Source organism: Vulpes vulpes, chromosome 3, assembly GCF_048418805.1.
Source record: "Vulpes vulpes isolate BD-2025 chromosome 3, VulVul3, whole genome shotgun sequence".
Classification (NCBI taxonomy): domain Eukaryota; kingdom Metazoa; phylum Chordata; class Mammalia; order Carnivora; family Canidae; genus Vulpes; species Vulpes vulpes.
The window spans coordinates 137,119,726-137,141,548 of NC_132782.1; the positions used below are offsets into that span (position 1 = coordinate 137,119,726).

At 35.0% G+C, this 21,823-nt stretch overlaps 1 protein-coding gene across 13 annotated transcripts in view; it reads left to right on the forward strand.

Annotated features, from left to right (window-relative positions):
• COL24A1 (collagen type XXIV alpha 1 chain) overlaps positions 1–21,823 on the forward strand; it is a 387,560-nt gene that overhangs the window by 331,617 nt on the left and 34,120 nt on the right. For all 13 annotated transcript variants that reach the window (XM_072754694.1, XM_072754691.1, XM_072754695.1 and 10 more), the window contains 6 exons: positions 9,781–9,888; positions 11,465–11,572; positions 11,668–11,721; positions 12,292–12,354; positions 15,412–15,465; positions 19,999–20,034. In XM_072754694.1, coding sequence (XP_072610795.1) covers positions 9,781–9,888; positions 11,465–11,572; positions 11,668–11,721; positions 12,292–12,354; positions 15,412–15,465; positions 19,999–20,034 — 423 coding nt within the window. The remainder of the gene's footprint in view (positions 1–9,780; positions 9,889–11,464; positions 11,573–11,667; positions 11,722–12,291; positions 12,355–15,411; positions 15,466–19,998; positions 20,035–21,823) is intronic.

Here is a 21,823-nt window from a genome sequence, read left to right on the forward strand (position 1 = left end):
TAAAGAATTTTTGGCATATTCACGCCACAGTTTCAATGTTTTTTCAAGGTCACGTGACTATAACTGAAGAACAGGATTGGGGAGGCTCACAGTTGCCTGTGTGAGTTTCCTTCTGTATAAATGAGTGTTTTGAGACTAGTCAACTTAGCACATCTGTAGTAAATGAGTCTACCATGCTGTTTTCATTGCGTTGGACTTCTGTAGTGCCTCAATCATTTATGAAAAAGGAAAACAACTTTTCCCTGCAAAGATCATAAATCTATTTGTCATCAAAATGGAGGCTTACCAGTCTTTTTATTTTTTATTGCTGCAACTAATAAAATTGGTTATTGGAAAAGAGGGAAAGAAACAAAACTAACATCTTGACTTAAGACAAATCAAGGCCTTTCAATCTTGACTTTGCGCTTTGTCAGGTGAACACAGGCTTAAGTGTGGTAGAAAATGAGATGCTTGTCCTAAAAGAACATCGAAAGTCTAGAGTTTTCCACTGTGGATTGTGTCCAGTATAAGAAGGAAAAACACACTTCATCAGCCCACTCATAATCCAAGCACAGAGTAGCAGGACCACCATGGAAGCCTCTGTCAGGACCACCAGCAGCCCTGCCACCCATCTGCTGTGTCCTCTAGCCTGTGAACTAGTCACACTAAAGAAACCTCTGTTTCTGAGAAGATGCATTTCTTTCTTCACAGTATTTTAGAGAAAGAAATGTACTTGCATTTGCCAGATCTACATTCAGCAGATCCTGTCAACTCTTGATTATTAAGAGGGTGATTTCCAGTTATGGCTTTTCCTGATTGCTACTTTCTCCCTCTTCCCCTTGGTGCTTTTTTTGGCTCATTTACCACTCATTAGGAACCCTTCCAGAACAGACAAAACACAGTCTGTTTGGCTGCTTATTAGCAACAAAATGAAAGATTTGCTAAAGGACGTAAATTTCCTAGTTGAATCTTCAGTGATTCCCAGTCCAAAAAGTTCATAGTCTTTGTGGAATGTTGATCTTCATGGTCTGGCCTCTGTTTAAATTTCCAGTCTTACATTCTACCTTTCTCTTCACATTTGCTATATATTTCAGTCATAATGACAGCTAACAATTATTAAACATTTACAGTGTTCCAGGTACTATTGCTGGTACATGGTGCTGAATATGTATAAAGTTATTGAATTCTCACCAAACAAACAAACAAACCACAAGGTAGGTATAGCTATTGTCTCTAGGTTACAGAAAAGAGGGTGAGATTCAGAGAGACTGAGTAACTTGCCCGGGGTCACATAGACAATGACTAATAGAGCCAGAATTCAAAATCAATCTAGATTCACAGCCTGTGTTCTTAACCGCCATGCTACACCCCTACTCAGATAAGCTCAATTACTAAGATGTTCCCCCTGAATTCTGTATATTTTCCTTACTTTCATGTCTTTGTACATATAATTTATGCCCTCTGCTTGAAAAGCTCCTCCACCTTACTCTGTTACTTTAGGATGAACAATTTCTTGCTCTTTCAGGATTTAACCAAACTGTGACCTCTTTCAGACACTCTTCCTTGGACTCCCCACTCTTCCTTGGACTCCCTGTTCTAAACTTGTGTACACTCTATACACTGCTTCCATAAGAGCACGGGTCATATGGTTGCTGATTACATAATGTCATGACTTTCTGTGATGAACGACTGCAAACTCATATAGAATTGGGATTGTAATTTATTCATCTTTGCATCCCTAGCACTTAGCTGTGTCAGGTCCATAGAAGAAGCTCAATAATATTTGAAGAGTGAATGGTCTCTGCATAATAACTATAACTTTGGAGCCCTGAATAAAATTAAGATGTGTCAGCTACATGATGTCTTAAGTATTATCTATAACAGGAAGGTAATAATACCTAATTCAAATGTTTTTTTCTGAAAATCAAATGAGACATTGTACATGAAGCATTTAGTAGACTACATCGTTATTATCATCTTCCCATAATAATAGATACTCATGCTTAAGCTAACATTCATTCATTCAACAAATATGTGTTTAGTGCTTATTATGAGCCAGGAGTTAGATAATATACCAATGAACAAGATAGATAAAGAACTGCCTTCATGAAACATACATGGAACAGCAAGAAATTTCTGACATTTGACCATTTTTGACTAAAATTCATAATGTAATGTGGTTAAGCCCAGTAATTGGGTGGTAGTCAATAAATAAATCAGGTAATACCAAATTGTGTTACGAAAGAAATAGAGTGTTGAGAGAGAGCATGTGGGAAATAGATTACAGAGGAAGTAGACAGTGGAGGGCCTCACCAAGGAGGTCATATTTGGGTATATAAATACTTTATCTCCTTTGGGAAGGTAAGACTGAGCCAGGTATATAAAAAATGAGGGAAGAACATGTTCTGTGAAGGAACCAAAATGGAAAAACCTGCAGTCAGGAAAGAACTGACATGTTCACAGGATTATCAGAAGATCAAATTAGATAGTATGGGTATAGATTTGTTATTTTTGAAACAAAAGATGGGCATTTATTTCTTCATAGTAATGTGAGCCTAGACATGTCTAAGAGCCAAAGTATAAATGAAAGGCCCTCTTTCGATCCCCATTAGTGCTGGGATTATCAGTTAAGACCTGAGTAAAGGAGATTTCACAAGATACATTAATTTTGCCCAATGTGACATTTGTACTGTCCATTTTGCAAGACTGATAAACCACCAATTGCCCTAATGGAAATATAGAAATAATTTCTGTGAGGTAATACAATGCTGAAATGCCTGTATTCATTAAGGCCGAACAAGAGTTAGTTTTGTAGATTCTTGGGAACAGACCTAAGTCAAGCAGACCTGACTTGTCTCCACTACCCTATGACTTGTCTCAACCCTGTTCCAAGTTCCAGAAGCTTTAATATGTTTAGAGATTCAACACTAAAGCTACCTCCTGACTTTAGTATACAGCTCATTCATAAATCTTGTTTCCAGCATTTGGCCACATTACTTATGACTGGCACTGAAGGAAAATGTTATGAATGCTACATTATTTTTATATAATATAGCCTTGCATATAATCACCTAATAATTATTATCCCACATTTTTTAAACAGCCAATTTTTTCCTAGGAGGGATATATTTAGTAAACCAAATAAAATGAGAAATTCTTACTTAAACAGAAGTGTTTTTAGTTGCTTGGAACAAAGGAAGCAAAGCATTACTTTTATAAGCCATTGGTTTGCTGGCTTAACAAAAAATGCAGTACTTATGTTGCCTAATGCAAAAAATTTCAGGGCATCATACTTATTTTTTTTTGTACTATAGAAAGTAAATTAATTTTAACTGCTATTTTCTCATACAGTAAGTAAATATATAAACATAATGCTATGAGCACAGAAGATGCTTGGCAATAGGGAAAGGAAAAAACTTTAGTAATTTTCAAGGTGCTACTTTAAAGAAAAATGTCAACTAATTTGAAGTTTAGTGTCATTTTAAATTTATCATTCTGGTGAGAAATCAATAAAATTAATATAAATATTTGTCTTTTCATTCAACACGGTTTTAAGGTGGTTTTCCTTTGTACATCTACTTTGAAATGTGGATTTCTGGGGACATCTGGGTGGTTCAGCCAGTGGTTGAGCAGACATCTGCCTTTGGCTCAGGGCATGATCCCAGGATCAGGGATCAAGTCCCACATCAGACTCCCTGCATGGAGCCTGCCTCTCCATCTGCCTATGTCTCTGCCTCTCTCTGTGTGTCTCTCATGAATAAATAAATAAAATCTTTTTTTAAATGTGGATTTTTGTTGTTGCCTGTATTTAAGAAATTTTATTTTGTTTCTTGTTTCTTAATATACTTGTTTCAATCCTAATGAAATTAAGACAAGTAAATTAAAGGGCCTAGGGAATAACAAAGTGACATTCTCATTGTTATGTTTCACTATTTTATACAAACCAGTCATCATTGTTCCAATATCTTTCTCTCTCTATCTTCTAAATATATCCATATAACTCCATTTTTCTTCTCATGTCTTTCCATTGGGTTCCAGAATAAAGGCAGATTTATACCTAAGTATGTGTATGTTTACATATTCTTCTTTCCTTTCCTCACAGGGAAGTCAAAGTGAAAGATAAGAAGTCCCTCTTCTTTCCTTAACTGAAGGAAATAAAATTAAATAAAACAATGCAACCATCTACCACTACAGTTTTGTTTCTTATCTTTTCTTTTCTTTTCTCTTTTTTTACCATTACAGTTTCTGATACACAGAAGACACTCAATAAAAAGTAATTCTTGCTGTGGCTGATGTTGTTGATTACTGAACCAAGTACTTGTTTCCTTAGATTATCAAGGCTTAAGCAGTCATCAGTTTCAGTCCAGCTAAAATTGACACTTCCTACAGAGTTGAAAACCAATTTAAGGATACAAACTTACAACTAGGAGATAAGTAAGTTCTAGAAATCTAATGCACAACACAGTGATTATAGTCAACAATACCATACTGTAAATTTCAAAGTTGCCAGAAGACTAAATCTTAACTGTTCTCAGCACAAAAGAGAAATTATAAATATGTGATATGAAAAAGGTATTAGTTAACACTACTGTAATAACCACATTATAATACATAAACATAAGTGTACCAGAACAACACAATGTGCCCTTTAAACTTACACAATATTATATGTCAATTATATGCCAGTTTAAAAAAAAAAACTCAGCAGGCAAATCCGATTCCTATCTGAGCATAATGGAAGTCTCTAGCCATGAGACATCACGAGTTGTTTTTTTTTTTTATCATACTATTAACCTTTTCTTTTTAAAGACTCGGGTAAACTGTTTATTGGTTTCAGCATCTCTGAACAAATTATGACTTTATTTACTTTTCAAAATTTGCTCAGAATGACTTAATCTTTAATGATTGGTTTGAAACAAATCATTTAGAAGATACTGGAAAGAATGCCTAGGCATTAGCATCTGTTTCTCTTGAAAGCAAAATTACTCATCCGTCTTTGTGTTCATAATAAGAAATATTTGTTCTCTACTTGTATGAAACATTGTTTGGAACTTTGTCCAGAACACTCTGCTACCATCCTCAAATTTCTCTCTAAGAAACCAACATGAACAGTAAATGACTTGGAACATATTCACTGTCTGGTGCTAAATGTGTGATAATGCTGCAAGTAAAGTTTCTAGTTTTCAGTAAACCCTAAAGAGTAGTCTTAGGGTCCTTTTTATTCTCAGTCAAAAATACCTATTGACTTCAGGAGCGTTCAGCAGTATCCGAATGTCTGTTGTCCATGCATCATCCAAAAGATACATTTTTTTCCTGTTGGTGAGAAAAGGTCTTAAAGTTTGCCTAAAATTACAAGTGAAGTGCTACTATATTAGAATTCTGGAATGTTGAGGTATCCTAAATTGTCTAGGGTAACCTGTCATGTGTTACCTTCTCCCTGTGGCATCTATTACCTCTAAAATATATCCAAGGATAGGATATTCATAGCCTTGCAAGACAATCCGTTCTAAAAAAAAAAAAAATTCCTTATACTGATCTACATTCTTTAACTTAACTTTTCACCTGGTTTAACTCTGGAGCTAAGTCTGTATATTAACCTAAGTCTGTATGTTTTGGTGGGTTAACCTAAGTCTGTATGTTTTGGTGGGTTTTTTTTTATTTTCCTTGCTATTACATACCCTTCTTTCTCTGCAAGCCCTTGGTTTCTTTAGGTTTTTCACCTGTTTTTAGTGGGGAGGGCACTGTTCATCAGAATTTTGTTTTTGAGACTTGCCTTTTCTGTATAGTCATATTCCTGTTGAGACCTGGCCATTGGTATAACAACTGCCTTCATTGAACATTTTTGAGATTTTACATCCCAAAGTCTCAGATGACTATGACTAGATGTGCTTTCATTTGCATTGATGAGTTCTAAAATGACACCATTTCATGAATCCAGGGTTTGTGTGGTTAGGGGAAAGAAATAGAACCAATTACATGAACCCAGGGTTCTCAAGTTCATGTGGGAAGGAAATAGAGATTAATACACTTGGATTAAGATGCAAGCAACATGGGAGAACCATGCCACCTGAATCTTAAGTCCACAATGTGGATCTCTCTCTTTTCTCTTTTCCCTGTCCTGCTTCCTCCCTCTTTCTCTTTCTCTTTTTCTTTCTCTTTCTCTTTCTCTTCCCCACTCCCCCTCTCTTTTCTCACTCTCTCCCCTAGTCTCCTCTCTTTCTCCCCTCCCCTTTACCTTCTCCCAATGAGGATTTTGTCTTAATAATTGCTCCTTACATATTTTAAGAGCTACTAATATAGAGAAACGATAAGAGAAAAAATACTCAATGTAGATTGTGACCAAAAAAAAGTTTAGAGGTCAAATTAAGGAATATGAATTTATATCCTGTAGGTATCTCCCTGTAAGTGCCAGCATAGTACATGGCACCTAGTAATATGAAACACATTTTCACTCATAATTTTAGTGAGTTTGGTGATCATGAAGAAAATCTACCTGGAAAAGTTAATTCTCTAACTATGTCGAATTACTTCCCATAAGTAAGAGAATGTAAAGATATGTGATGATATAATTTGGAGGAAATAACTTGGGAGAAAAGGAAAAATACTTCAGTATTCTATTCAAAATCGACTTTATCTTTAAATCTTATTCTCCCAACCAGGCCTTCTACAGAGATGACTCTAGACTATTTTTGAGCAAGTCATCTCTCCTATTACATTTGTAACTTTAAGGGCAATATCTTTATCTTTATCTTTATCCTTTTTTTTTTTTTTTTTTGAGAGAGAGCGAGCTAGCATATGTGATGAGGGGAGAGGCAGAGAGGAAAAGAGAATCCCAAGCAGGCTCCATGCTCACTAGAGCCCAGTGCAGGGCTCAATGTGGAGCTCTGTCTCACAACTCTGAGATCAACCTGAGCTGAAATCAAGAGTCTGATGCTTAAATGAAGGGGCCCCAGCAGTATCTTTATCTTATAATCCAATTCCATACTACTTTCTCAGTAATTCCTTTCATGATTAGCACCAGAGGTAATTTCCCCTATATACCTCTCTAGTATTTGCTTTGTATCTCTATCCTCATTTGACAATTTAAAAAATATTTGTCTTTAACTATTTATATATTACATTTTTTTCACTTCATTTTAAGCTTCTTGAAAACAAAAACCATATTTTATTCATATTTATATTCCTCATAGGGTTTCCCACGGTACCTTCCTTTCACATATCATCATCAGATATTTGCTGAATGTCTAGAATGATTGCACAACCCAATTTAGTGCCCCAGGAATCAACTCAGAAAGTATAGTCATCTCCTAAAATAGGGGTCAGCAAATGTTTTCTGTAAATATTAGCAACTACTTTAGGCTTTTCAGGGCAAGAGGCAAAATTAAGGGTATTATCTAAGAACTTATGTAACAATAGAGAAAACAGATTTTCACAAAATTGTTCTTCATGAAATTCAAAATATAATAATTTAGTGCAATTTTCTTTGTAATACAAGTCTACTAACAAGAAAAAAGGGAATGATTTGTGGGATGAGAGATCACAATTAGCTTATTATAGTTCCCTATCATCAAAATTTTCTTTTTATTTGTAAATGCTGACCTATAATGAGATTTTGCATGTTTTCCATATTTTATCTTTGAAAATTCTTTTCACACAGATAGGTACTGCCAAATTCCTGAACATATGATTTTAATTGTGCATATTCATTGCATGGAAAGAATTTATAAAATTCTGTTAGATTCTTCTCTTGATATTTGCCTTCTAGCATGTCATAACATTTTATATTAGCATTTCCAATTGAACTGTTAGGTGAGAACTCCTCAGTGGCATGGTTAAATGGATCTTGAGGTATAGAAATTTATTGCCTCTAGTACTAAAAAATGCTACTAAAAGAAATTGAGCTCAGAAAATCTACCCACTAAAAAAAAGAAAAGAAAAAAAAATCTACCCACTGCAAATTTGTGTGAGAAATGAAGAGTGACATATTGCCCAGGTTTGAGAGTTTTATTGTTTTAATTTTTGACACCATAGGAAATGTATAAAGTTTCTTGACATTACTTGTGATTCAAACATTAGTTGTCATCAAAATTACTTTACCATATGGGGTGCCTCGCTGGCTGAGTCAGTATAGAATGTGACTCTTGATCTTGGGGTTGTGAGTTCAAGCCCCATGTTGGACATAGAGATTACTGTAAAAAAAATTACTTAAAAAAAAGGAAAAAATTACTTGGGTTGTCTGAGTAGCTCAGTCAGTTAAGCACCCAGCTCTTGATTTTGGCTCAGGTTATGATCTCAGGGTTGTGAGACTGAGCTTTGCATTGTGCTTTGTGCTGGGTATGGAGCCTGCTTAAGATTCTCATTCTCCCACTGCCTCTGCTCCTGCCCCCCACCCTTAAAAAAAGAAAAAGAAGATTTTACCATAGTATATGCTTCACATACAGGCATGGATTTGCCTTATAATTTTAGGTTCAATTCATTGATAAACATTATGGAGTCTGCAGTAAAATCTATATTTTAAAGCTATTCATTATTCAATAATAGAGGTTTAAGGTAGTTTTTCCCATTCAAAAACATTTCAATCTCATTCTCAAAATATCTTGATAAAACTTTATCCCTACTAAGCCATCAAATTGCTGTATGATAAAATTAGGATATTCAGGGACACCTGGGTGGCTCAGTGGTTGAGCATCTGCCTTTGGCTCAGGCCCTGATCCTGGGATCAGGGATCGAGTCCCGTATCAGGCTCCCTGCCTCTGCCTGTGTCTCTGCCTCTCTCTGTGTCTCTCATGAATAAATAAATAAAATCTTTTTTAAAAATTAGGATATTCGGTTTCTATTTTCACACACACACACACACACACACACACAAAACCACACACTGGACCAGGTTGCAAGAATTGACAGAGTTCACTATTGACACTACTGATTCATTAATACATGCTAGATTTGAATATTTTCCTCAGTGTACCCGATGGTGAATAATACAATGAATATCTGTAGATTTAAATACCTTATATTTTCACAAGTTTTGTAAACTTGTCCAATAAATCTTTTCCCAATGCATTGCTATCAATTTTATCACATTTTAGCAGATTCTACTTGAGGCTATACTGATTTAGTGTTTTAACTTCTTTGAAAATATTCTCACCAAGAGTCAACCTATAAACTATTCACATAGCTTAAGTTCTATTAATAAGTCATATCAATAAGTGATATTCTGTGCTGGGCTAACGAATGAACCACTCAAAAACTTTTTTTTAATTTCTTAATCTTTTTTTAAATTGAAATATAAGGGACATAGAATATTATATTAGTTTCAGGTATACAACATAATGATTCAATATATGTATGTTGAGAAATGATCACCACAGTAAGTCTAGTTAATATCCACAGAATATTTTTTAAGGAAACATTAATCAGTTATTAGAGTTGTCGTGCAACCAGAATACAATACAGAAAGTTAGACTACAACACACATAATTTACACGTAGGCTATTTAAGTCAAAAGGTCCTGATGGACTGTACTGCCTCAGTATTTTCATTTTGATGAAAATGTAATTTTGATTAAATTTTGATTATAATGTAATGGTCTGAATACCTCAGACCATTACATTATAATTGGAGACTTTAGGTGAGTCAAAACATTACTTAAATATTTCACTTATTTGGGAAAGAAGCCCAGGATAACTCTCAAACCTGTCAACAGCAGCTTTCAGAACACCAATCCCTCCTACGTATATTTAGCCTCTGGATGGATTTTTAGGAAATATCCCATTTTTTCCCCTTATCTATGTTATTTAGGGCACCAGAGGCAGCCCAGGAAGAACAGGACTGACTGGGTCTCCAGGTCCTCGAGGAGCCAAGGGGTCATCAGGCCTTCCGGGAAGCCCAGGGGTTCCAGGCCCAAAGGTACTTTAACATTTTCTTCTGATGGATGAGCAGCACTATAGACATACATATTGTCCCTGAGTTCATTGGCTAGATCACAAGTTGGTAAAATTAATCGCTTTTAATAAATTTGACCGATAATAAAAATATATTAGGAGGAAAAGGAAAGTGTGTGGCCTGGACATACTCATCTCCCGTGATAACCACAGTGCATGTTAATGACTCATTAACTCAGTATTGGCAATGCTTTAAAAAATGCTACCTGAGTCTTTCTGTTTCCTCTTCCCTCTCTGTCATCCACCTTCTCCTCCTAAAAAGAGAAATCTTTTATACTTCCTGATACAAACTTTCTTAGATAAACTTCCTATTCCTCTGTATCTGAATCTCACCAACCAATGAATAAATCTGATAAGAGTGGAGCTTATTTCTTAGAATCAGAGTGACCATAATTAAATCTTGCATTCACATTCATTGAATGGAGTATTGTACATTCAAGAGGCTTTTTAAACCTGTTTTAGTGCTATCTCAATGCAGAATTGACCCAGACAACCAAGGGATTAGTCAAGTGTCTGGAGCAATTTCATAAAAGCCTACGATTAAGATGTTGGCACCATCATCATTATCACCTCTTAATTTGATTTTCATAATTGCATTTCTAAAGAATGTTCAGGTATTCTGACCCATATGGGTAAACTGGAAATGACCCATCCCTTTCCACTAAATTTCAAAGTAGCTGAGCAAATGCTAAAACTAGGAAATCAAATAAGATTCCTATCTCTAATGTATGAACTTACAATAAAAAGGATCCATAGTTGTCAACTCCCAAAGTTTTGTCTCCAGACAGTGAAGAATGATTTGCTAATTTTAAGGAATCTTTGATCAGAATCTATCAAGCATCATTTTTCATTAATCTATCTCTAAATTTCTCCAGATCCCTGCTTTTAGAAATGGTATGAAAATATTACAACTTTCATTTCAAAAAAAAAATAAATTTACAAAAGACTTAACTTTTACAAATAAAACAGTGGTGCTTAAGTATCTCTTTAAAGTGGAATTTAGGAGCTAAAGGGAATGCATATCAAAGGGAACCTTGGAAAACAGGTAATGGAGATTTCTTAATGATAGGATTGGAAAGATAACCATGTCAAAAACGAAGGTTCACACTTCAGGAGACTCTGCTCTGTTTCTGATATCAGCTGAATCATCTCTGTATGGTAAGGAAAACAGAGCAAAATAATACCAATTCAAATAAAATACAAATCATATATAAACACCTTCCCTCACACACACCACCTCTCACCATTCTCTTTTTAGCCTTGCTATCTTCTTTCTAGTTTTTAAGTTCCCCCTTCTCTTTTCTTTCCACAGTTATGACCACAATCCCTGGAATTTTCATTCCCTGCTGCTACGCTTCTTGCTCATTATAATCAAATATTCCTTGCATGGGAAATATTGGTAGAGATAATGACGATACAGAATTTGATTTCCCCAGCACCTCGTACTATGCCTGAGGTTGGACCTGTTTTAAGGTTTCATTTAAAAGCCAAAATATTTGTAGATTCTAAAGGCTAGATCACCTTTCTTTTTTTGTCCATAGGGTGAACAAGGGCTACCTGGTGAACCTGGAATTCAAGGTAAAAGAGGTCACCGAGGAGCACAAGGTGATCAAGGACCATGTGGAGAGCCTGGTCTGAAAGGGCAGCCTGTATGTGTCAACTCAGAAATTCACTAAGTATCATTAGTCTACAGGCCAGAACAACATTGCACAATAATGATGATCATAATCTATTCACGTTGCAGGGAGAACATGGCATTCAAGGTTTGACAGGTTTCCAAGGATTCCCAGGCCCCAGAGTATGTTGACATGATTTTTGCTTTTCATGAGAAAGATGTCAAAATACCAATATTTAGTTTCTGACTTGAGCTTCTGTATTTCTTAATCTGCAAAACTTCCATTGGTATAGTTATAAATTTGAGTATATTTTGGATATGTTAATTTTAAATGCTACATAGCTATATATTTTCCTACCAATTTTATTTAATAACTTGCTTTTGTCCCCTCACATTTCATTGTCCCAAACATTTTATTTTGAAAATTCTCGAACAAACAGCAAACTTGAGAGAATGAGTGAGGACCCATATACCCATTACCTAGATTCTTCTGTAGCTTTTTACTCTACTTGCTTTATCATGTATCTATCTGTCCTCCTCTCCCTCCTTGAATTGATTGTGGTATATTTTAGATTCCATACTTCAGAACAATTCCTCCATAGTTCTCCAGCATGTACATCATTAACTGTCCATTTACATTAACATTCAATTTTTTAAGAGACGACTCTTAATAGATTGTTACAAGATTATTTCACTTGTAAAATATTCATATAGAGTTAAAGATTTTTACTTTTATTTTTATCATATTTTTAGGGTCCTGAGGGAGATGCTGGCATTGTTGGAATATCGGGTCCTAAAGGTCCTATTGGACAGAGAGTAAGTATAAAGTCATTCTACTTGCCCAGAAATCATGATTCTTTGCAGATTGTAGGAATTAACATTAAGGACTCTAAGATTAATATACTCCCAATTAATAACTTAATAAAATGACTTTTAAGATAGAAACTCATTAGATCACATGCAAAGGCTCTCAGCCTTTTTCAGTTCATATATTAATTTGAGCAAAAGACCCCATAAACCACCCATTTTTCCAGTTCTTACTTTAGAAAATATATATCAGAATTCATGTTGATACTGGATAATGTATTTATTAACTCACACTAGGAACAAAAACATTATGCAGTTTCATGTTATAAGCACTAATACAACCAGAGACCAGAGACCACCCCCATGCACTACTTGCAGGAGGCTTGCCAATAACCAGAGCTCCTCACACCATGCTTTGAAAAATATTTCCCAATAGCTGTGTTCTCCCAGCTCAGGGGTAGCTATCCCTGGAGAGTGATAAGGGACTGCTTAAATAATTGCAAAGATTAGTGTCTGAAGAACTCCAATTAGCTGTTTAGTGCCTGGAATTGTAAACTGTCGCAAATATAAAGAGGGATAGATAAGCCATCAGCAATTACTGGGTTTTGTTTGTTTTTGCTTTTTGTTTTGTTTTTGTTTTTCTCGACCACAGTCTCCTAACTGATGAAATGATCTATAAAACTGAAAACAAAAAAAGCTATAAAATGTCCAACAATAATTTGACTGTAGCAGTAGCACCCCCTTGACTAATAGCAGCTACTGGGACAAGGATGGAGAGAGCATAGAGAAGGAGAGTGGTCCAGAAGCAGGAGAAAGGAATCTTGAAGAACTTTACAGCTGAAAACCACTGTCTTACACAACATATTAAAATGAAAAGTCAAATTTTTGAAATCCTACGCCCCTTCCCCAACTCTTACAATAAATTATTTTCGGTAATACAAAGATTGGTGTTGTCATAGGGAATGTTTGTTTAAAGCCCTGCCTCAACATTTCTTCAGGTGCAAATTTATTAGTTTCTTTTATGATTTTTAAAGAACCATGGAAATTTGGTGCTTTTATATAAGGGCCAATTCTTGATTATCCACAGGTGGGTTATATGTAGACAGTCTTCTCTATAATAAATATTGCTTTTAAGTTCTTACATATATTAAGTTCCCTACTAATTAAATTCCTTCATTCTAGTTTTATTAAATTCTCAATTAATTAATCCTTTCTTGATATTGTCAAAGAGAAGTTGGCTGCCTGCCTAGTATCTGTCCTAAGCAGAATCTCACCAAATGCTGGGTCTCTGTAAGCCAGGATCTGAGCCTGTACTGCTTTGCAGCTCCAGAAATATTATCAGTTCACCAATAGTAAAGTTCTGGTAACTCCTCACAAATACTAATTTACAGTTGCAGTTATCTCTTATTAAGTCATGATAGAGACAAGTGAAAAGTCATTATAAGTTAGTATTTAGCAAAAAACTATTATCTATCAGTGTTCACTTTGTGTCCCTTATATCACTTAATCCTGATAAAAATCCTCTGAGAGATGCTATTACCTCCATTTTTCAGGTGGGAAAACTAAGTCCTTAAAGGTAATTTGCTCAAGGCCATATCTGGCTAGTAAGTAGAAGAGCCAAAATTTGAATCCACAGCTGATTGACCAAATAATGTATTATAAGGTTGTCTGCTAACTGCATAATTAGAATATAGAATGGATAGTAAGTGGCCTAGGAACTAATTCTTGCTCAATAATAAATACTAGATGATTAAATAAATTAATTGAAGTAGGAAATCTGGATTAATTATCCTTCATTTCAAAGATGTATTTATGTAGTTAACTGGTACCAACCATTAAAATCATAACACCTCAGGGGTGCCTGAGTGACTTAGTCCATTAAGAGTCGTTGGACTCTTGATTTCATCTCAGGTCGTGATCACAGGGTTGTGAGATCAAGCCACCCCATTGGACTCCATGCCTGCTTGAAATGCTCTCTCTCTCCCTCTTCCTCTGCCCTTCCCTCACCACCTCTCTCTCCCTCTCTAAAAAGATAAAAATAAATGATAAATAAAGTCACAACACCTCATCTTTTGGACACATTTAAATAAACATAGACAATTTTTTGCTGTTTGGTCTACTGTTCTCTAGAGTTCATGTATACCTCCATTTTTTTAACAAATCATTATTTTAGAGTCAGATCATGGTTAAGTTCATTGATGAAATTTTATTAACTTTTTTTTTCAGTAATAAACCAGCCTAGAGCTTAAATTTGATTAGGTTAAAAAATCAACTCTCTTGATTTGATTATGGATCTTTGAGATTTGGATACCATATTTACAAATCATAACTTAAAGTCAGTCTTTGTATTTAAAAGTGATTCCAGCTGTGATGTACACCTGAAACTAATAGGATATTGTATATAAGTTATACTTCAATTAAAAAAAAAAAAAGATGGTTTCCATACATAGTTTAAGAAGAGTTCACCAGGATTGAGCTTATTCAAGGTTATCTTTATAAACAATAACAGCCTATAGTTTCGAAATCATTTTTCACTTTTAATTCTCAAAATGGCCCTATGACATAGGCATTCTTATTTAACAGATGGAGAAACTGAGGTGTGTCACATATAATGCTCTGTGTTTCTTTCCAATACCTTCTTTCAATTCCATGCTGCACGTCACTCAGACATCTCCTTCAGTGTCTATAAAAATAGTTACTCAAAATTTTGTTCATCATTCTATGGAGTCTTCTTTATGTTAAGTAAGTACATTTGTTATGTAATTACCCACATGTAAAATGGCATCATTGAAGTTATCACCACATAAAAATTATAATGTTGATTTATCAGTTTGTTAGAAACTATACAGATGTAATTCTCCTGACAAGAATCTATGATAATAAACAGAATTGTGTCACATACTGCAAATCACAAGTACTATGATTTCTTCTGATGCTATAAGATTTTTATACTAAAGACTGGAATTATGCTAGCGTGGACTATTTTACCATTGTACAAGAAATTTTCTAGAATTTTTCTGCACTACACCCACAATGAGACTGACTGATATTCTTTTACCCCAACAGGGAAACACTGGCCCCTTTGGCAAAGAAGGTATAATAGGCCCAACAGGTAGAACTGTAAGTTTGTTACAATATAGGTCTTCCTTTTCTTTTTCATATTCTTGTTTTTTCTTCTTTAATCCTATTTCTAGAGTAACCCAAAAAAGGATCACCCTGGGTATTTAAGAAGCCAAGGGCAAAAATAGTTGTACATTTTCACCTGCAAGGTGATTTCTGAGAACTTAGAGATTATATGTGTAAAGAAGGTATATGTAGTGAGGTAGACATTTTAAACTGGAGTTGAGAAAGGAAATTAGAACTAAAGCAGGAGAGAAGGGGCTGAGCATTAGTATAGAGGTGATCACTAAAGCAATAAAAAGAATTTTTTGAAGGAGAAAGCATAGCAGAAGAAAGGCAGACAGGCAAGATTTGAGGCCTTGTGCCACTCACTAAAAGGAAGGAGATAGTGGGTGGCAACACCAGGTAAGACAGAAAAGCACAAGGTTCAGATAGATGAGTTTCAAGAAAGGAGTAGTTAACAGTGATCTTTAAGAAAATAAATTATAAAAAAAAAAAAGAAAATAAATTATAGTGGAAGATATAGTACAAACTTTAGTGAGGAAGGAAGTAGATATAAATATTCAATACCTTTTCTTGAATTCCTGCAGCAAACTTTTGCAGTAGGTATTATTATTTCTATTTAAGACATGGAAAAACAGATTAAGTTTACAGAGATTCACCTAGTTATTCAAGGTAGAACAGCTAGTGAATTACAGAGGTGATGTTTCTTCCTTCAAGATCAGTGCTCTTTCTACCCTATTCAAGCTGTGTCTGGAGAGGAAACGGAGAAAGTTAGTAGATGCCAGTGCCTTTAGAAATTTGAAATTTGACTATGAAATAAAACAGGAAAATAAGACAATGTGTTGGCAAAGAGGTTAGGGGAGAGTTTTACAATACTAACAGTAGTGTAAACATACAGGAGGAAGAACCCAGTAGGTAGGGACAAATTTGGAGAGGAAAGATGTATTCCCTGCAGAGAATCAATATTTTGAATCATTTGGAAATGTTATTGTAGAGAGACACAGAGTCTTAATATATAAAATGAAATGCTTGGGGTATTAACTCATTCTATTTTATTTGATAAATTAGGGAAGAATTTCCTACCAAAACTGCTGAATTTTTTATTTTACAGAATGGAAAGTGTAACTAGACATTTCTCTAGATTCTCAGCATTTACCACTTAGCGCTATGTAGTCTAAATGGGAGATTGTAAATGGGAGAATTCTCAGATTTTGATGGGTGGTTTTTCAGCCAGCTAAGAAACACATACTGTTGTGATTACTGAATGATTGTTCTCTGTCAAAACTGTGAAATTTTAATTGGTCAAGGAAACTTTAATAAAAAAAATGCCTCAATTAAAATATCTTGTTTAAAGATAGTTCTTAAAGGTCTTTATAATATCCAACGTGCACATCAAATTTTTTCTATATTCCATTTTTTTCCATTCTAAGAAGAAACTTTTAAGAAAAGTTCATTGTGAAAGAATAAGCTCTTGAGAATGGCCAAAACTTTGTGGAAAAAAAAATAGTGGTGGAGGATGAAAGACTTGCTTTTCCAAATAAGGAAACATTACTTTAAAGTCATTGTAAATGAAACTATATGGTAATGCAAAGGAATAAACAAATAGATGAATGTAAACAGGCTAGAGTCCAGAATTAGATCTCAGAATATAGGAATTTAATTATAACAAAAGTGATATTAAAAATATAACAAAAATGGTACATCGGGATGATTTGGGCTATAAGTTAATAGGGGCCATGAATCGAACGGCTTTAATAATAAGGAAATTTATATCACATTATAGGAAGCCCAGAAATAGGAAGGGCTTCAGATTTGGTTAATTTAGTGACTCAATCATGTTATCCAAGACCAGGATGTTTCCATGTCTCTACTCTGCCTTCCTGAATGTTAGCTTCTAATTAAACTTATAGCAAGATGACTACAATTTCTCAGCAATTACAACCAGACATAACACCCAAAGTGAAAACTGATCTATAGCCCTATCATGGGAAAAAAATAAAGACTTCTTTTTGTAGAAGTCTTCCATTGCATTTTTCCTCATGTCCGTTGATCAGCCACATGCCCATTCCTATGCCAGTGACAGGGAAGGGAGATGGAATTATTTTTAGTCCCACTACTGCTGTAAGAAATTGGAACCCTATTTCACCCATCTTCTTATAATCTTTTTTTTAAGACTTTAAAGTATAAAAAAAAATCTAGAAAGTTAAAGTATAGCTTAAGGGTTGGAAAAGACCTTTCATATAAGAAGGGAAATCTGAAAACTATATAAAAGAACAGAATATGTGTTTGCTCGAAAATTTTTGAATTTTGTCTCAAAAAGATTCCATAAACAAAATTAGTATAAGCTGGGAAAAAGTAATTGCAAAAACATATAATGAGTTCATGTATAAAGAGCTCTTACAAGTTGGTATGAAAAAGATAGAAAACGCAATAGGAAATTGAAGAACAAATCCAAAAAGGTCAATAATTATTTGGAAAGATGCTCTCCTAACTTATAGTCACAGAAATACAAATTAAAGTAATAATAAGATGCTACATATAATCTCTCAGAAGGGGATTAGGGAAAACAGTACTCTTGTTTAATCACTAGTAGAAATGTGAATTACAGGCTTCATGGAAAGATATTTGTTAAAATATAAGTGCATATACCCTTTAACCAGTCAGTTCCACTTGGAGGAATTTGTGCCATAGAAATTAAGCACTCAGTACACTAAGGCAATTTTACAAAGATTTTTTTCACAGTAGTGGCAATATTAGCAAAACTTGAAATCAAATGAAGGTTCCTCTGTAGAGGAATGGTTGCATAAACTTTGGCCTAACCATTTCATAGAATATTATGCAAGTAAAAAAAAGAATATTATGCAAGTATTAAAAACAATTAGTTATATCTAGTTCACCTGCCTTGTAGTTGCTTATGAAGTATTGTTAAGTGTGAAAAATCCAATGTGTAGAAGAGTATACAATATGGTATCAGTATTATAAAATATGACCAGTCACCTCATCATATATAAATATATTTGTCAATATTTGATTAGAAAAAAAAGTTATTAAATGGTATCTACCAACTTGTTAACACTGGGCTGGAGGTGGAAGAGGGTATAAAAACAAGTTCTATAAAGATATCTTAAAAATTGGTTTTTCAAAGTTAATAACCTGGTTTAAAATGAGTTCAGAACAAGACAGGAAACACAAAAGAAGTAATATAAATGGTGAAATAATGAAATCGTACTTTTAGCCTGTAAGATTAACAAAGAATGGTAGTACATGGTATGTATCAGAAGATCTACACTCCCATATATTTCAGGCGTGCATGCAATTTCACAGAAACTTTCTGGAGGACAACTTTATAAAGTATAAAGATATTTATCACTGTTATCATGACAAAATTAGAAATTATCTAATAGGAAATTCTACAAAAGTATTGTAGTTTATTAAACAATAAATAAGGATTATAATTATCTAGAGGAATGGGGATTAATATAAAAAACATTCATAACATATTGTGAAAGTGTAAATTCAGGTTTTTGAAAAGATGAATGGTATTATCTCATTTAAATAAATAAATAAATAAATACATATATAATTTCTACAAGAATGAAAACAGAAAATGTTAAGACAGTATGTCCATCTAATTAACAGACTCTACTTTCTCTTCAAGTGTACATGGAAAATCACCAAAATAGACCATATTTTGAACCAAAAAAATTTTTTACTGAACTTAAAAGAACTGAAGTCATATGAAGTATGTCCTCTGGCCATAATGGAATTAAAGTAAAAATCAGTGAACAGGAAAGATAATAAGAAAATCATGAGAGACTGCTAACTCTGGGAAACAAACAAAGGGTTGCAAGGGGAGGTGGGTGGGGGATGGGGTGACTGGGTGACCGGCATTAAGGAGGGCACACAATGAGATGAGAACTGGGTGTTATACTCTATGTTGACACACTGAACTTAAATAAAATAAATTTAAATTTTTTAATTGAAAAAAAATCTCCAAATATGTGAAAATTAAAGCATGTACTTCTAAATAATCCATGGATCAAAGAAGAAATCTCAAGGAAAGTCAGAAAATATTTGGAACTGAATGTTCTGGTATGCAATGTATCAGAGTTTGTGGGATGAAGCTCAGAAGGAGGATTAGAAAGAGACAGTGAAAGAAAAGGAGGACATCACCGTGGAAACAAGGTTTTCAAAGGCTGAGGGAAACAAATATTAGAATTTAATCTGATGACATCCCTTCTAAATTGCTCTGTAGTTGATTGTCAGGTCAGCTGCTTTGACTTACCTGAGTGCTTGTTATCCCTGTCTCACTTTGTGCAGAACATGATCAATCAATCAATCATTCTTGTTTGTGTTTTGTGTTGCTCACCTTAGGGAAAGGAACCTAGAATTTATATAAATTTGCTAAAGAAGTCTTGCCAGATAGAAAAAAACAAAAACAGAAGTTATCATGTTTCTGTGTGTAGCCTCAACTACATTTGGTAAATAACCATCAGTAGCACTAAACAAACATTTCTCGTTTTCTTGTAGGGACCCAGAGGTGAAAAAGGCTTTCGAGGTGAAACTGTAAGTTTAAATTTGTGGCTATATTATCACTAGTCACTAGGCAATATAAGTTCCATAAAAGCAAGGACCTTGTTTGTTTTTTTTCACTATATGTCTCTGGTTCTTATAAAAATACTTTATAAAAATAAAATTATAGTTTTCAGGAAGTAGAACTAATCTGTGCATAACATTGTAGTGAAACCTGATAACCCCTAACAGTGTTTAAGAACCTGCCAATCAAATTCTCCCCACACACTGTGTGAAAGGGCATATTTGCCTTGTCGGGCATCAGGCATTTGCTTTGTGAGCCATCTACGCCGGTGCTGGAGTGAGAGCATTGCCAGGTCTCTGGCAAAGGTGGTTGACCCACTGTGTCCAGCCAGTGCCCACCAGGTGCAAAGCAGAAGCAAATCATTTGCTATAAATTGCAACCAATTGCAAACAATTGTGAGAGGATGGACAGAAGGTACAAAGCACATTCGGCCCCTAAATGGCTTATACTGACACTATTTCCTACTTCTCTGGGATTCCAGTTCTTCCAGGTTAAAGAAGATATTTTGTAAAGAGGCCACTTTCCCAAGAGACCCTGCTGAACTTACTAAAGCAGCAGCTTAAACAGAGGGCCAGCATGGAATAAAATAAAGGGGAGGGAAACCAAGTATAGAAGGCAAATAAAAATAAACTTAAAGGTTGCAGAAAAGTCTTGCCTAACAGATAATGAAGTTACATTGACAGCTGACATTTTCACTTTTCACTGTAGGGTGTGCTTGGGGCTCAGAACGAGTAGGTTGCAGTTATATTAATTAGCTGAAGAAGGAAAATTAAGTGGCTTCAGATAGCCTAAGAATCCCCAGAGGGCATCAAAATAGATGTTTTTCTTTTTATTTTATTTTTTTTAAGAATGTATTTTTAAGTACTCTCTACACCCAGCACGAGGCTTGAACTCACAATCCTGAGATCAAGCGACACATGCTCTACCGACTGAGCCAGCCAGGCGCCCCAAAATAGATGTTTTTAATCTGCGGAAGTGTGACCTTCATATTTTCTCAGCCAACCTACTCTAGCAGGAAGCAAGGATGACTGCACATAGTGAAGTCATATCCCCCAGGAAGAGTGGAAAGGAGAAGTAGAGAGGTTTGGAATTAGCCCATTTTCCAGACTTGTCTGTCTCCATCTGCCTTCCTGACCTATTCTCTCTGACTACCGTGGCTGGAACATAAGCTTTTGTCAGCATTAGGAAACCTCAAGTTCCTATGACCACATCACAGGCATTTCCTATGAAAGAAAATTCAGTGGCCCTGATGGATTGCAAATACAGCAGATTATGCCTGAAATTTTAGTTTGTGCTGATAGACATATGGCATCCAGAATAAAGCAGGTGGTGGCACCAGTCAGGCCATCCCTACATGGACAAAAGTAAAGCAGATTCAGAGAAGGCTTTCTCAGATCAGTGGTGTATCTGGGATCCGTGTCCTGGAAAAACCAGTTGAAATAGCTGGGATGTTTCAGCCCTGCCAGACTTCTGTCCTCTGATCATCCCTTTCCTTGTTCTCATTGCTGTCTCTTCACTTCCTGGGTTTTGCAACTGTTTTTTCCTGCCCATGCACTTAGCACTATTCAGGAAGTTGTAATTTAAAGATCATTTGCTCAAGGTAGACTTACTTGCTGACATAGTTTATCCTCAACCCAACTGCCACCTGTGGACAGAATAACTAGTAATCAGGACCTAGTACGATGCCTGGGAAGTGTTCCTTGCTCTCTACTTCGATGTCCTCTTATCAGAGAGGCTTTTCCTGCCTAGCCTATAGAA